Raw genomic sequence first — 17,342 nt, 5'->3', positions numbered from 1 at the left:
ATATATATATATTTTTAAGTGTTTTTCTTGTGTTCAAATTTAATTTAATATTTTTTTAAACTTATGCTCACTGCCTCTTCCCCTGTCATTGTGCACTACTGAGAAGAGTCCAGCTCCCTCCTCTTCATTCCTGCACATCAGATATTTATACACATTGATAAGATCCCCTTGAGCTTTCTTTTCTCAAGGCTGAACAGTCCTGGCTCTCTCAGCCTCTCCTTGTATGAAAGGTGTTCCAGTCCCTTAATCATCTTTGTGGCCTGTATTTCTAATACTTTATCACTAAATTTACTTCTAAATATACCTAAAAATAAAATGAAAATTAAAAAAGGGTAAGTTATGCTTCAACTGGGATGGGGACAGTTCAGCACATGCAAAGAAAAGAAAAAGTTACTGCAAAAACCCTCAAAACAGACCTTCTGTCTTTTCCCCTGTTTTACTGAGATTTCTTATTTTACTGGAAAACTAATTACATCACAGTAACCACAGAGGAAAAAGGTTCAGATTCAAGCAATAACTCTTTCCTTCTTTTTGCTTTCCAAGAGACTTTTCAGCTAGCTTTATTAAAGAAAGCAAAATTAATTCCAGACAAATTTAATTCAAACACAGTGCAAAATAAAGCTTATCACTTAAAAACCTCAAAGCAAAACCAAAATAATTCTAGAAAGCAATCATGGTGGCAGATACATACAACAAGCTGTTCCTCTTTGTCTCCAGTCTCTTTAATTATTATCTCAATCTCCTGATTCAGTCCTTCTACACTATTTCGGAATCGTGATCCTGTTGATTTGGTAATAGGTATCACAGGAACAAGAGCACTCTTTGGGATGGGAGCCTGAAGAACCAGAGACAGAGAGAAAGCAACGTAGATTTACTTACAAAGCACGGTTACTATTTCTACTCAAAAGTGAACCTTTAAATAGAACACATCTACACCTCAATATCAAGGATTAAGATGGAATTATAGCGATTGTGTTAAAATGGATGCCTTAAATGAAGAGAAAGACATGCTGAATTTTGTTTCAAATCTCATTTCTATCACAAAAACCTTTCAACAATCTAGTCTCAAACTTCCCTTGATACGCTCTGCCTCCAGCTCGACATTGCTTTACAAGTGAAAATTTAACAGTAAATATTTAAATGTAAGTAATTTTGAAGACTTTAAAATATATTCACATTCCTTCTGAAGCGAGCTGTACCACAATTTCACTTCCTTCACTGTTGGATTTACCACTTGTAATTTCATTCAAATTGTATTTTAATGGAAGTCTGCTGTCACTGACAGTAATGTAACACATGCAGAAGGAAAATTATTCCACAAAGGCAAGATTGCATTCCGCTAGAAACAAAGATCAACATAGTAACTATATTAAGCCAGAATAAAATGTTGACAAAACAATTTAGGAAGGCTTCCACAAAAAAGAATAAAATCCCAAACATTAATACATAGTTGCTTCAGAATTAAGACTAACATTTTAAAAATCCAGTGTTTCAAAGTAGGCATAAAAACCCCATTCTCAGAAAATACGTTACTGAAGTTTTCCAAAGCCCCTTTTGGTACACCAAACTTCTTGAGATTTCCCCATCCCCTCTGTTACCACCCTTTCTCCCTGCTAAAAAAATTATACTACCAGAACATTAGAAGATTCTGCCCTAAACTTCAACATAGACTTGGTGAGTATGCAGGTAACCGAATGCTTCCTGCAAACATTTAGTTCAACTCAAAGAACACTTAAAGTCATAGTAGAATTCCTGTGTAAAATTCCTAGACTCTATAGCCTAGTGTGCTGTGATTGAGAACATCTCCTCTACTGACTGAAGAATGGTAGCATTCTCATCTGGTCTTCAAAGCAGTTTGTTTGTGGTTGGTTTTTTTTTTTTTTTCTCCCCTCTAACAAGACAGACTCCAAAGCATTGCAACTTCACATGTGAATTCTCAAAAACCACATAAAATCTGTCTGGCAGAAAAATTACCTTAGAAAAATTAATGTAAACAAGAGAATTCTAAGTGCAGATCGTAATGCAGACTTATTCGCACAATCAAAAGCCTCTAAGGCAGCAAAACTTATTATATTGGTTTTGCTTTACTGAAAGATTAGGATAGCTATAAAAAGAGACTTGCATAAGGACTACAAAAGCCTCTGTTCAGGAAATGCTTGTGACTGTTTATGTCAACAAAACCTAAACATTCTCATAATGGCCAAACTTAGAAAGACTTTCAAAAGCCTTGCCTGAAGGTGAAAAAGAAAAAACAAAAACCACTGGAGAAGAGCACAAAAAAGTCTGAGAAAGCAATTCTAATTCCATTCCAAACAAGGCCTTGGATCAACAATCCAATAAACTAATGCAAGTCAATATCCAGTCATACTACAGGTGTTTTAGCACAAGTTCAGGCACTAATAAAGACTGTTTATGCACCTGGTTATTAAATGTACACATTCTTAGGACAAAAGTAGGAAGTGGAACACAAGATTGCTTGGCTAAGATTTCAGCAGCCATTAGCAAAACGTGGGAATTCTCCATCTTTTAAATATGATTACCTACTGCAGAAATTCTTACAGTCATAGTACTGTTTGAAGAGCTCAAAGTAGAAAAGCACAAGCAGCTCCAACAGCGTTCATAATGGTTCAGTACAGCATGTTTCACTTCCAAGAGAAATAATAATCTGTACATGACTAAGGATGACTTCTTAACCCAGAGTGCTGGAGGATGGAAAGGGAAGGAGGTACCATTACAGGGGTGGAACAACCAGCCTCAAAACAAGAAACTTTATATTAGAAATACTGCCTTCTCAGAGGTCTTCCACAGAGGTCTGCGTGGAACTGGCCCCTGACACACAGGAATAGGCTACCAACCTTTAACTACTCAACTGCATGTTTGGGAAGACACAAAATGAAGCAAGGAGTCAAACACAGGATAATAATTACAGTGCTCACGTAATAACACATTGTCACGGAGTTTTCGTGTGGGACAGAACCTTGAAACTTACAGGAATGGCATAAACTCACAAGATATGAAATAGGGTGATGACAAATCTAAATTGTTCTCAGGCATTTTAGAAAAGTGCTCTAAGCTCTTCCAATTTTTCAAAAAGCAATAGAACTTTAAATAGAATCCAAGGTCTTTTGATGCTTTCAGATTTAACATCAAACCACCTCAAGTGGCAATTCCACTCTAAAAATGAAACATTCTAATTATGTAATGTGGTAAGAGTGAAACAAATTGCAAACCACTGCCAACTGCATGCAGTTGGTCCCATTATCGGGGTTGCTTAGGATCAATTTATTGGTAAGACATTAAGGACACATGCTTCCCAGGAAAGTGAAAGGACAGAGCTTGATGGTTCAGTGTCAAGCAGCACAACACCAGTCAAGTGCACTAAGGAAAAAAGATTATTCTGAAAGATCTAATCCATTTATTTTTCCATCTGTCTTCAGCTCTGGCCTCAATTCTAGTTTCTCCATTACACTAACACTGAGAATAAAGGAAGATCTCACTGGTTGGACTCCTATTTAGAGATTTAGTATCACGCAATTAATTAAAAATCCAAAGTTCTCAGAAGCATCCCGAGATCACCTGAGGAGGCTATGACCTTTCTGCAAACCTCTCTTCCTGCAAAGAGAGGCAGAATAGAACACTTCTGGCATCATTAAAAAAAACAAACAAACAAAAAACATTCACTTGCTCTGGAAAAAAATTTAGTCAGCAGCAAGGATTTGATCAAGTTTCTCACTATTTTCCTGATTCTGAATAGGACAGGAATAGCTAACAAGCTTATGTCACAGAGATCGTGTGGATTTCTTTCTCCAAACAAAAATCAGAAGAAAGAAGCACAACTAAACGATCAGTTGGAGGCTTAGGTGGTAAGAACCACTGTAAAAATTTTGGTGAAACTCAAGAACTATAGCAAAGTTTAAGTGTTTAGTAGGGAAGAAAAGATGAAATAAATCCTCTGGGATTGCTTCATTTAGTTTTAACTAGAATAATAAGCCACTTCCAAAATGTTAAACCGAGTTTACCTGGTCTCTGTGAAGGGACTACCAAGGCAATTTCCTAACACATTTTCTCAGCCTTGTCAGGAATTCAACTCTGAGCTCAGAAATCTTTGTATGACCCTCTGCAGTCAACAACTGCAAGTTTCCTTCAAGCTGAGAATGTAAAAAAATTCTAAATATTCTCATCACTAACAGCAAGTGTTTCCACACAGTCCTATCCATAAATCTTAAAAGAACTGAGCTGCTGACAGAAATTCTAGTTTAGCAGTTCTCTAGAAAGGAAAGAGAAAGCCTAGGAACTTTGTCCTTGATGCCTACAATTACAGATTTTCACTCTGACTTAGAAAGCAGCCTCTAAATGCCATTAATCTAAACCCTTCACTTACTCTTTTAGAAGCCTTCTGTAACTTCACCCCTTCACAAGCAGCCTGAGAAGGCTGGCACAAAATTTACCAAGAAAAACAATGGTTCTTTTTGTAACACAATGCTGGAAAAGCTGCTTTGCCTCAGTTTATATTTTATAGTCTGTTTCACAAGCCCGAAAACTAATTATCTGTTGTGTAATAGTATATTCACATACTCTAAAATTTGGCAGAATGCAAAAGACCTCCATACAAGAAGCAAAATTTCATGAGCCCTAATAATAAAGTAATTATGATGCAAAAAAAAAAAATATATATATATACACATAATGTGGGAGGGGCTTTATTTTTCAGAGTAGTAGCATCACTGTTCATTTTCAAAATTAAAAACCACTAAGATTATCTATGTTAAAGTGGTAACAGCTTCGTATTCAGAAACCTACGGGTTTGTAGAATACCAAGTCAAACCTGTTAGACTGCATGTAATTCTCCAGTGTACTAAAGGGCCTACACCAAAAGTTCCTCAGTACATTTTTTTTGGTTGAAATGCCTCAATTGCCCACAAGTACAGAACAAGTCCAAGTCTTCAAACAAAGTCTTCAAAGTCAAATTTGGAAAAAATACCTGCATCAACTATTTTGACCCATCTTTTTTTTCTTTCTTCCTTTAAAAAAAAAAAAAAAAAAAGTGTCTCACCAATTTTCAGGAACTTTCTCAAAATCCCCTAGAAAGGGGTTGGGTCATGTATTTGTCTTTCTTCTTTCATCATTTTGGACTGTTCTGACTTGAGCTTCAGGAGACACTAAGATTAGCAGCATGCTACAATGCATCCATACGTCAGTAAAGCAGACCAAAATGTAGGAATTTGTACTAGACAGCCTGTTTCAAATTCAAACACCTCTTCTGCCATACAAAAGAGGAGGCAACAGTTCCTGTTTCAAAATTTGAAGAGTATGAAAAAGTAATTCCTAAATTGTTATGTCAAAAAAATCGATTCTAAAAAAATCCTAAATAAAATATTTACAGTAGCACAGAATTCAAAGTAATAACAAACTGAATTCAAGAGGCACTAATGTTCTGAAAATTCATGACTCCTAATTAAATGAACTACAGCAGTGATAAGTTAGGCTCTGAGCTAAAAGACACTACTGATTTTTATACAAAGTAGTAGTTAAGAGGAGAAGTGTGGGAGAAATTCAAAACACTGTTCTACTTTCTTATTTCTAATTCTGCAGTATAATAGATTCACTCAGACACCTGACTTTTGTCTAGGAAAGAACCTGGCTGCTCAGAACTCAATGTATGGTTCTCCCTTCCATTTGTTATTTCACCCTTTATCAGAATGGGTAAGTATCTGTAGAACAGGACACATGCTGATGTCACAGCAGCTTCCCTCCCTGGCCTAAATTATTTCTGGAAGGAAGAACAGAAAAGAAACAGTTTTTATTATCTGGTATCAAAGTACGATATTTATTAGAACAATGCTAACTGCATTTCAAGAATAATTGGGAATATGATTAGATTTGCACAGAAGCTTCACAGCCAAAGTACTTTCTCAATACACAACACTGACAGTTCCACCATTTCTTTCAACTACACTGACTTGTAAGGCAATTGTGAGGGATCTGTTCTTTTTGAAACTGTTAAAAAGAAAAAAAGTGTGAATATCAAACATACATTAATGAGATGTCAGTAGGGGCAAAAAAAAAATTTTCCTCTGAAAAAATGACCAAGCTTTCCTATTTGTTTTCTTAAAGTTACTCAAGCAAAACAGATTTGAAAAAGGATCTATGTGTCTAAAAGCCTGTAATTTTTTTTCCACCTGCTACCAATTGAACTAAAAATATTATCTACCTGTGAACCTGGCCTCATTAGCAGTCTCGAGTTAAAACTAAAGCTGCACACAGAACATGCGGTAGCCTGACCATTGCAATTTTTGAAGTGATTACTACTTAAAAGTCTCAAAGCATGTTAAATGACAGGGAAAAAAAAATACTCCTCCAAAGGCTGAATGAAGCCATCAAGAGTGTAAACACTTTAATAAAGTACATAAAAACCCCATTGAATAGCTTTTTGTCAGGTAAACTTTCTGTATCATTTTAACATCAGTTTGCTCCATGCCATACTCTACAGCAATGCATAATGAAAACGATAATCTTCAGTTTTAGATTAAACTTATCTGTCATGCTTTTGTAAAGTCTGCAGAATGCACTTTAAGTCTTGCTTTAAGGAAGGATCTAAGTAGCTGAAATTCTTTGAAAGTGGGAGTTCAAAGCCAGCCCATCCAAGTGACAAAAAGATCCGGGATGCCATACACTTGAGGAAGTCAAAGGAAACTGATCTATTTCACAGAATTCACCTATAGCTACAGCATATTTAGCACTATATGGTATTTCTAAGTTCCCTTTAAGACAAATCATAACCTTGAAAAGAGTTACAAATAGTAATAAATACCCAGTATGTCCAAAGAGTGCACAGCCTTACCTGACTGTGATTAATTGCTGCATGGTTACCATGAAACGGAGAATGTCGTTCTTTATCGCGATGATGCCTGCTGCTATGTTTGCTTCTCTGCAATTGTTGACGCAATTTTGCAATCTAATAAAGGAAAAATTCACATTAGATTTCACCAGATATATTCAGATACACACATAGTTTCATCAATTTATTCCATCACTTAGTTAAAATTCTTCACAACCACAATGTTCATAATTATTGCCAGCACTAAATTAGACCTAAATTCTTGCAAATCTAACATGTTAGCTACCAGTTCAGCTGAAGCCCAGAAGATACCTCTGGAGGTTTAATGAAAGAACTTGAAATACATAAAGTTTGAAAGCAGTTTGGTCACTGCTGTATTTCATTCTTTGATGAAGAATGTCACCATCATTTGACACTTTCTTACCCACACATTCGTATTAAAAATTGTAATACTCCTGTATTATACAAAATCAATACCCAATGAAAAGCTATTTCTTATTTTTTCAAGCCCACAATCTGTATATTAAAACAAAGCAGTACAATAGTCACGTCTTCCTGAAAACTCACGGTAACAGTGCATACCAGTAAAAAATTTAATCCAAAAGTATCAAATAATAGCTTTTCTGACCTCCTTGAGTTGATCATTGCTGCCCCATGATGCTGAACGTTTATGTGAGCTTCTCTTCTTTTCTAAATATTCTTCAGCCCAGGCACTTTCTGTCTGCAGCAAGAAGATGACAGGATTGTTTTTTTATTGTTTTGTTGTTGTTTTTTTTAAAAAAAGGTAATTCCTACTTTCTGGCAGAATATTTTGAGATAAATTAGAAGAGAGAACAGTGTTAAGATTTGCTGCTAAGATTTCACTGCTAACTGAAAAGTAGTCACTGACTAGAAGCCTCTCTGACAAGTAAAGCATGAAAATAATAGAGTGAAACTATGTAACTTAAAAAAAACAACTTTCAGACCTACTCTAATACAGGTATGTGCTAGTTTCCCTTACAAATTACTGAGCATAAGATGGTATTAACATCCAGATGTACCACAAGCTGCTATAGAGCTCTGAAGAACCACTACAACAATGCTGAATTTGGGGGAGATGATGAAATATTTTATTTCCTGCACAGATTCTGACCTTGTTATTTCTGACACATTAGCAAGGGTAGCTTGGTGTAAACATTGTGAAAGCCTGCCACCAGTACAGCATCAAAATCATATTCTTGCTCAAAAGAATGAGAAAAAGGAAGGCAAGGTATATAAGTACCACTAGAGCTACTGCAAAGCAGGGATTTATTAATGCCTCAAAGGCCTTCAGGTTCATGGTTGTCTCAGGCCAAGCAGAGAGAAATTAAGATAATACCAAGTTAGCTTCATTAAATCAACAGAGTCATTAACATTTAATAAAGAAACTTGCAAGCATACTGTGGTGAAAAAGTTCTGAGAAATTCAAACTATTATTAAGACAAACTGTATTTATTTAAGGTAACAAAATGCACAGGCAAGCCTACAATAATACTGCAGACTTTAGGGACAGTTTGTATTCCCACCTAACCAGTCCAGAATGGCTTTCAAAAGCAATGAACTAACTGTAAAGCCTCTCAGAGGGTTAATAACATCTACCAGGAATCTCCATGCAGTCACAAGAAATATTTCTAATGAAGTAGGGGAAAGGATTTCTGGAAGCAGCTCACACACTAAAAGAGACATTGAATTCCTTTAAACTCACTGTTGCCACAGTGCAGTTCTCAGCACACAGTGGTGATCTAGCTAACTCAGCCTTTGGAGTCATTGATATCTCAGTTTCTTCTACAGAGAGGAACTTTTATTGCCTCAAAGCCTTCACATCTACAGCGTGCAACAGCTATTCTTACTATTGAGACTAACAGCTTGCAAGCCACAAGCTGACCTTGCATACTCCACCTGTACTCAGAACACAGAAATTCAAAAGGCCTTCAACAACATGGTATTAATCCCCATTTCGCAAGGAAAATGGAGGTGTAACTCCAAACATACCGCTTGCAACTCCCATCAGCTTCAGTTACAGATACAAGTTTCATATAAATGAAACTTTCACTATCAGGAGTTCATCATCTTTACTGTTACAAATCAAAAACTAACTAGAACAAAACTGAATAATAAAGTTAGTAGGGTTGCTTTGAAATTCCTGTTTCATAGCAAAATTAGAATCCATTAGAATCTATTTTTCCAGAAAAGCACTCGCCTTCATCATAAAATAGAAACATTTAAACCCCCCATTCACAAGTACCAGTCTTTGCCTAGTCAATTCTCAAATGTCAGTCTGGAGTCTCATCTTATCCTGTAGCTCCTGGAACAGTAAGTTTTAGCCACTAATTCTAACCTTCCAACTCAGCACAACCACTATACTTGCCTACAGGAATCTAATTAACACTCGAATCAGTCTTTGCATTTAATTTATATGCAAGACTGAAGATTCAAGACTTATTCCATAAATTAGTATCTGTTTCATTTTAAAGGATTAAAGTTTGCTTTGATGTCCACCCTCAAAACAAACAGTTAGAAACCTTTCTAGAGCAAGAGTAGGTATAAGACATGAAATTATAGGAAACCCTTGCATCAAGACAAAAATATAATACTGTTTTAGCAAGTCTTCTCCTATTTATTCCTCATATTTTGTTTATAACACTTATTTTCAAGAAACACAGACCAAATAACTGATAGACAAACAGAGATTTCTATTTCTCTAGGTTCTTAAAGTACTACTACTTGCTTGTTAATTGTTACCATTCACAACATCCTTCTGTCTGTTCTGGAATTACAAACAGAAATGAGTTTAAGGCTACATTTATCACAGATAGAACACTTAAGAAAAAAAAAGTTTTAGATGCAAAAACTTTGCAGTTGAAATTAATTATTCTTTAAGAATTAAAAAAAATACAAAGCAATTGTCTCATTTTAACTTGTATTTTGACCTAGCTGTATTTCAAGCAGCCACAGGCAAAGCCAAACAAGTTTGATTCAAAGGGAGACACAAGATTACAAACACTTGTTTTAGCAGCACTTAAAACAATATCTGCATGTATGAATTCTAGCCAGACCATAGGATGCTCAATAATACACTTTATTCATCATCCAACAAACATTCTGCATGTACATAATTCAGTGTGGTTTTATAGACAATTGCATCAGAATAATCATTCGAAGCAGGAGCCCGATACACAGACAGTCTCTGCGTGACCGGGGGTCTCTTACACAGTTCTCAGCGATGACCTATGGGCACCTCCATAAAGGCTTGCAAGTCAGGATGTCACTAACTGTTGTCTCTTCCCAGTTTGCTTCCTGAATGACTCTACTCCCTATGCCATAAACCTGCAGAATCAAGATACCTTGCTTACTCAACTTGAGAAATCTTTTATATCTTAACAGATTCAATTCCTGTTCCCTAAACTTTTGAATTCTGAATACATCCATTTCACATCAGACTTTGTGAAATCTGAAATTACATACTGAAGCCAGAATATCTTGTAAGTGAAACTTCATTCAAACACCATGTCCTCAGAAATGATAAACAATACAAATGGAAAGCCTACACTACATTGGAAAACTAATTATTGTAAATCACATTTCAAACTTCTCCCTAGCTTCTCTCAAGCACACCAGAAAGTTTAAAAGCAATGATGTCTCATCAGTTTCACATCAACACAAGCTTTGGACATAGAGATGTATGTCTATATCCCAAAATTCTCTACTGGTTTGATAAATTTTAAATTAAGAAGTACAAATAAATCGTCATACTTCCCTCAGCACTATACCAACATCAATCACCACTAAATATACTAACTCTGCAGAAATATCCAATGCCCTTTACAGTCTTACCACTAATCTTCACAAATGGGTTTCCCCTTATATACGAAAGCCCCACTACCTTAGCAGCTAGATATGTCAGAATAGGAATAGAAAGACAAAAGAAAAACATAAGCCAAGCAGGATGCAATCTAATCTAGCTGGAAAATACACAGATTATAAAAGACCAGCCATGACTCAGATAAACGGAAACTAAGCTGAAAGAGATCAACTGAATATAGCAAATACTTTGGCAGTAGTACAGAAATATAATTGTTTTGAAAAAAAATATTATCCTAAGAAATCAAAATATGAAAATAAATAGCTAAGCACCCACATTGGTTTAGTTCTGCCCTTTAATAGCTAAGCATGAACAGCAATTCCTTGTATATTATACGCCTTCCTTCATCCTCCTCCTCTTACTATGATTTGCTGACCTTTTTCACCCCATCTTCTAACCATTTTTTCAATTAATTTTCCTCTTTTTTTCACCAGTTTTTATTTCCACCTTATCCACATGAGCATATTCCCCTACAAAACACCTTACTTTTCTACTGATCCGCTCCCTGAATTGTGGTTCTCTCTGCAAAATGTTGTGGATCTGGAGAAGTAACAATCAATGCTGCAGACATCTGCTCAACATTCTACACAGCTGAGTAGACAGCACACTGAAACCTATGTGGCCACATTTTTGTTATTGGTACCAAACAGAAGGCAGGCTCCAACTCAATATGTCCCACATGCTGTCAGTTTCGGCATTTTGCTTACTTTCTTTGGAATTGGTGGAGACCTGTTGTTGAAACCATGCTCTAGGAATGGGGATTTACAATCGGGTGTGTTTGGCTCTTTCTTTCACTCTACACATTAGAGAAATACACTGACAGACTGCATCCACAGAAAGAGAAATGAAACACTGGGAGATTTTATGGAAAAAAACCCATCTTGAATCACTTCTGCATCCAGTAGGATACCATGTAACATAGCTCCCTTTAAGGGGAATGAGAAAACAACTGTCATGAAAACCACGTAACTCTTGTAACTAGTTTCATTCAGTTGTTTGTTGGTCTTTACAGGTGGCATAGGACTGAACTATTAAAAGCTTGTGAAATTTTGTCAAGTTGATGAAGTTTATTGGCAAATCACAAAATTTTTTAATACTTTTCAGTTGAGCTAAATTTGAATATCAGTCACAGTTCAATGAGGCAGCTCTTCAATGTATATAATACTTGGTGTGTAGATCCCAGGTGAACCTTAAAGGCTTTTTACAATCAAGAGAATGAACAGCCTACCATAAAAAAGGCTACAACAGATTTTATACAGGCACTACAGAAGCTTTTTTATTCAGTTTTAAGACAGACATACATATAAGGAGTCACTAAGTTCTCTTATATAAATTTAAACTACACAGTACTTAACACCAGTACAATCTAGTGTACTGCACACTGTAAGAACAATGAGAAAATAGATATGCAATGCACTAGCGTTTTTCTGAGGCAATAAGAAAGTGGAACTCTTAACAGATATTACAGTTCACAGCCTTTTCTCAGAGAAGAATGCAAATAATTTACACATGCAATAGCAAAGGTAGGATTGCTGCAATTTTAAAGTGAATAGGAACTTGCAAGGAAGAAAGCCAAAGTGAATGTTCTCTTACATTTAAAGCCTGTCTTCACATGTAAATACGTTAAAGACAAAAATCTGTCTTACCTGTGTGGCTTTGTCTCTCATACATGGAGCAGCTTGTCCATGATTATCACGAGGCCACTGTCCAGCAAGGTACGGAGCAGCAAGAGTATCCAATGAGGAAGTCCGGCGAATAATACTGGAAGGGCTTGATGAAGGTGGTCTTGATTTGTCAGCTAGAATAAGAACACTTGATTAGAAAGAAAGCAAGACAGAGCTTAATTATAATTGCCTACAAGAAATTACATCAAATCAGAACTACTATGTTATTAAGTATACAAGAAGATACTTTTAATATAAGAATTAAATTGGCTTTTTCAGGCTTTAGTCAGTTTTAATAACCAATGAAATGTTTTTATAGTTTCCTTAAAAACATCCTTATGTCACAGATGTTGCATTGGTAGTCATACACCACCATTTATTCCCTCAAAGATGCAATAGTCACTGGATTCTTAAATGATGAAGACTTGGGGGGAGGGAAGCTAAGTCTAAGTTTCCTCATACATAAAGGCTAACAAAGAAAATCTGTGCTGAATTTTTTCAAGTTAATGTTGAGTTTAGATTTCATCTCACTAGCCCTTTACCCTTCACCTACTTTAATTAAAAGAACACTATAAACTGACATGTTTTATTAACCACCCAGTATACAATACATGGCAGATTCATAAAGAGTTTTGTCTAACCCTCAGAACTTCAATGAGGTAATGATTTACATTTTACAAGATAATCAAGACATTGCCTCCCTTTACATGCTACACAGTAACTACATTCATATTTGCCTGACATTACACCTTCTGCAGCACCTCATTTTTAGTGTTTACATTGATACTACTTTTCAGAACAATTTAGATATTAACAGGAACACTTACTGAAAAAGCTTAAATACGACAAGCACAGGACGTAACATTGGAAGGAAGAATATGGTTAAAAACAGAAATTTGCATCTATCCCATCTGTCAATGATATCTTAGAGTGAAGTGGCAGTAAAAGACTACACTGAAAGATAGTAAGGGTAAACACTGTGAAGAAAGCTTCCTCAAAATAGTAATTGAGGTTTGTTAAATTAAAGAAACTGACAAGCAGGAAAGATTCAAGAGTTTACATACACATAGATACTCACACATTATTTGTTACTAGCTATTCTAGATGTAAAATGCAAATCCAGAGATCACAATAATCTAAGCTTACTATCAATTCATCTACTTCCAGGGAATTATACCCGAAAGAATCATGTATTAATCTTACCTATAATGAATACAAAGACCTAAAACAAATGGCTAGAACACAGGAAACAAGATACAGAGATCAGAGGGAAGCTTTACAAGGGCACTGAAAAAACTCAGTCATATGTCCTTCCCGACTCTGTCTTAGGAAGAATTCTGCACTGAAAGTATAAATAACATAGCAAACTGTAATCTACATAAACTCATTTATGGGCAAAAGAAGTTGTGCACAATTAGTGTCTGACTGCTAGTCAGAAAATAGAAATACTGCCATCAGAAGTCCAGAATTCAATTTATAAGCCATTTCAATCTACTAAAGATACATAAATATAAATAAAACCTGCTAGGTATAGATTTCAGTGATGTGGACAACATCTTAGTCTTGTAGAACATCAGTTTTTCAAATATAAGCCTAGTGACCTTCTATACTAAATATCCTCATGCAAATTTTGTGTTAGAAAAGTACACATTAAAAGTGTGGAAAATACTTCAATTCAACTATAAGGAAATAATTATTAGCGCTGTAATCAGCCACATTCACATAAAGTAGTCCAGAAACCTCTTCTGGTTTATTATTTCTACTAGTACCAACAATGATAAAATCTTACAACTGAGCTCACACCAGATCTGCTCTCAGGGTGTAGCTGCAAAGCTCAGTTTTGGAGTTAGCATGAACCTCTGTTATCAAATAAATACTCTGACTACTACTACTACCACCATACAGCACACTGACAGATCTGTTTGCATCAGAAGATTTCAAAATGATTCCTTTTGTCTGTACCATGGGAGAACGTGGTATATTAATGCAATGTGTCATTCCTTAAAAATTATACTCGTTTCCGAAGTTATATCAAACATGTTATTTGTCTCAGAAATAGCTGCCATACTCTCCCTATTTATTTTTCTTATGAATTATTATTCTTCGTCTTCAAGAAGCTTCTCTCTTTTTACCAAGGGTAAACAGAAAGTATGTGAAAAAATAATAATTAAAAATCAGGAAGTGCATGTAGTCAGTCACATCATCTGCAAAGCCACTGCAGCAGGCAGCTTCAAAACTGAAGCAGCAGAAATTATTACCCATCTTTCCTCCCCCAACAAAAGAAGTGTAAAGAATATTTTGCTGGGCAAATAGAGAGAATGAAAACTGAAGAGCCTATTTACTGAAGAGTTCACTATTTAGGTTCAAGGGAAGCTGCTCATTTCAAGGCACAAAGCCTGCAAGTATTCTCTTTTCCTCTGATTTGAAAATTCCTTCAAGGAATTCTGTTTTCAAATTATTTTTGTTTAAGTGGGGCAAGGATGTTTGGATATTTTTTTACTTACTTTTCCACCTTCACATGTCATAATACAAATTGCCAGTCTACTACACAACTCCTCTTGCTGTTTCAAAACAATTCAATGGGAACATATACAATGTTCTCATTGCACTTCCCTCTACAATACTTGAAGCAAGTGTTCAGCTGCTATTTTTCCTTGATGTGACCTACATAACAAGAGATCTGCCTCCATAGAGATAACAGTTACAACAGCTGCGGCTGATGAAAAACAATGGAGCTGTTTCATCAAATAGACACATCTTAAATATTAGATCTGTTTTAATTGGCCTGATTATCTCTTTAAACCAGTATTTGTGATAAATATCAACCCTCCTATCCATCCACCACTACTCTACGTCTATTTACAAAGTCTTTCTGCAATCTGGCTTCAAACAAACAAAATAATAGAATAAAACATAAACAGAACACACACAATATAAATCAAAGTCCATAACATGGAAAAATAACAAGCAAGTTACTGCTCTTCAAAAATCACTGCAGTACAACTGACAGATTGAAGCTGCTACAGGTCAACTGGTATCATGCACATCTATTGCAATTGTGAAGTCAGGCACCTCCAAAGGTAATTTAAACTAAGGTAATCTAACAATGTGACTGAAAAGCAAAATTGAAAAATAGATAACTAACTGAAAGGCAGGAAAGAGAGCACTGTCTTGGGGGGTGGTGGGGGTGGGGTGTCCTAACATGCAAGTCCTATAACTACAATTACAACTGAAAAAGGAAATTAGTGTGAGAACACACACCTTTGAACTGGATAACTCATGGGAGAAAGTTGCTATATACAAAAGAAAGGAAGGAATAAAAGAGGGAAGGTCTTACACAAAACAGTCCTAAGAGACAAAACACTCTGAAAATTCATCTTTCCATTTTTCAGGAAGAGCTCTGAACTGTTGTTAGAACTGCAAAATAAGGATTACTCCTGAAGTGTAACTTGAAGATTGATCTTGTAGTCCTGTTGATATCTTCCTATGTTTCTGAAATTAAAGTTTTGAGAAAGGAAAATAAAAACTCCAAAGAAACACTGTCTAACAGTCACCATGAGAAAAAAAAACTAAACTAGCAAGCAGCAGGAAGAACCACTGGAAGAGCACAGGACATCATTAACCTCACAAAATTCCCTGACAGAACTGAAGCTTTTTATACAGGTGGGATATGCAAAAAAGTGAGAGTGAGACCCAACTAGCTTCTCTGGCATCTAGGCATACAGTTGACCTTCCTGTTCCGTTTTGGCCAGCCTTTTCCTCAGAAAAGACAGTCATGGCATCTCTCCCAGGCATAGCTGTCTTTTCCCAAAAACCCATACAAACACAACTGATCTCAGGAGCTTCACCTTCTTTTTAGGTTTCGTTGAAAGTATTCAACAGGCTCAGACAGAATTAACAACAGACACACAGCACAACTGTGTATATTCCCTTTGGAAGACAATCTTGGCTATGATCTTCACATAAATGTAGAACTACTCACACTTTTGCTTCTAGTAATTCAAAATGATCCCTCAGTAGGAGACTGACTGAATTAATGTTGTTTTACAAAACCAAACCTCCAAAAGCCCAAGATGTTCAAGTTACTTAATTCTAGCAAATGAAAACATTTTTAAATCTAAATAAACTCCTGTGAAGTGCTGGTCACAAGAAACCTAAAGTATGATGCTGCAAAAATTGATTAACTTTCTTTACACCTACCATTTGCTAAACATCTTAGGTAAGCAAAGCAGGCATGTAACGGTACACAAAGCTTTCTGCACTCTCTCATCCTACAGTAATATCTTTTATAGCTACTGCAAAACCTTGATGATTTATGTTGACAACTCTTGCAGCTATTATTGTGTCACTCACCAAATTCTGAAAGAAATAAATTCTACAGTGAAATTTAAGGGTGTAATGGAATTCCATTCCTTCTCCCTACCCCAAGGAGGGGCTCACATCTGAACTCTTTAATCATTTCCCTTCACACAAGTAGGCTTTAATATTACTCTTCCATATACTATTCTAAACAATTAAAGGCCCGTGTAGTTCCAGATAAAACTAACCAATTTTTCTCCTTAATCTTCAGAGTGAGTTTAAGTGTCCAATACACTCAACTGGAATATACCAGAAAGTTCAGCATCCAGTAGAGAAATCTCTCACAACCTCAAGGCACCTGGAAGGGTCAGTAACAACTGCTATGGCTCTGGTCTTGACCTTCTTGTTTACGCAGCCTGGTGCATTATAACATTTTTAGAGGTGAACAGCTGATCTCTTTTGAGAAGATGTGTTTTCTATAAGAACACAAATAACAAGATCACATTTGATCTTCACTCAGTAGATAAACCAAGACTAAAATAAAAACAAAGGTAGAGCATACACGTTTCTCTATCTCATTTTGCAACAGGAGGAAAGTGGCAAGACGAGCACAGAAGTTTAGAAATTGTAGCATGGAATCTTCTGTTTGTAATTATCCCAT

At 35.9% G+C, this 17,342-nt stretch overlaps 1 protein-coding gene across 1 annotated transcript; it reads right to left on the bottom strand.

Annotated features, from left to right (window-relative positions):
• Positions 1 to 691: 691 nt before the first annotated feature.
• On the bottom strand, positions 692 to 14,448 carry LOC104528405 (protein FAM117B-like; the record flags this gene model as incomplete). Its single annotated transcript, XM_010172407.1, has 5 exons — positions 14,397 to 14,448; positions 12,365 to 12,516; positions 7,467 to 7,559; positions 6,842 to 6,955; positions 692 to 835 (listed from the first exon to the last, which is right to left on the bottom strand). Coding segments are annotated over exons 1-5 (555 nt in total), but the record flags the coding sequence as incomplete, so codon positions are not given.
• Positions 14,449 to 17,342: the final 2,894 nt, after the last annotated feature.

The sequence above is a fragment of the Antrostomus carolinensis genome, unplaced genomic scaffold (assembly GCF_000700745.2).
Source record: "Antrostomus carolinensis isolate BGI_N321 unplaced genomic scaffold, ASM70074v2 scaffold480, whole genome shotgun sequence".
NCBI classification, from domain to species: Eukaryota; Metazoa; Chordata; class Aves; order Caprimulgiformes; family Caprimulgidae; genus Antrostomus; species Antrostomus carolinensis.
This window is presented reverse-complemented; position numbering and strand designations above follow the sequence as displayed.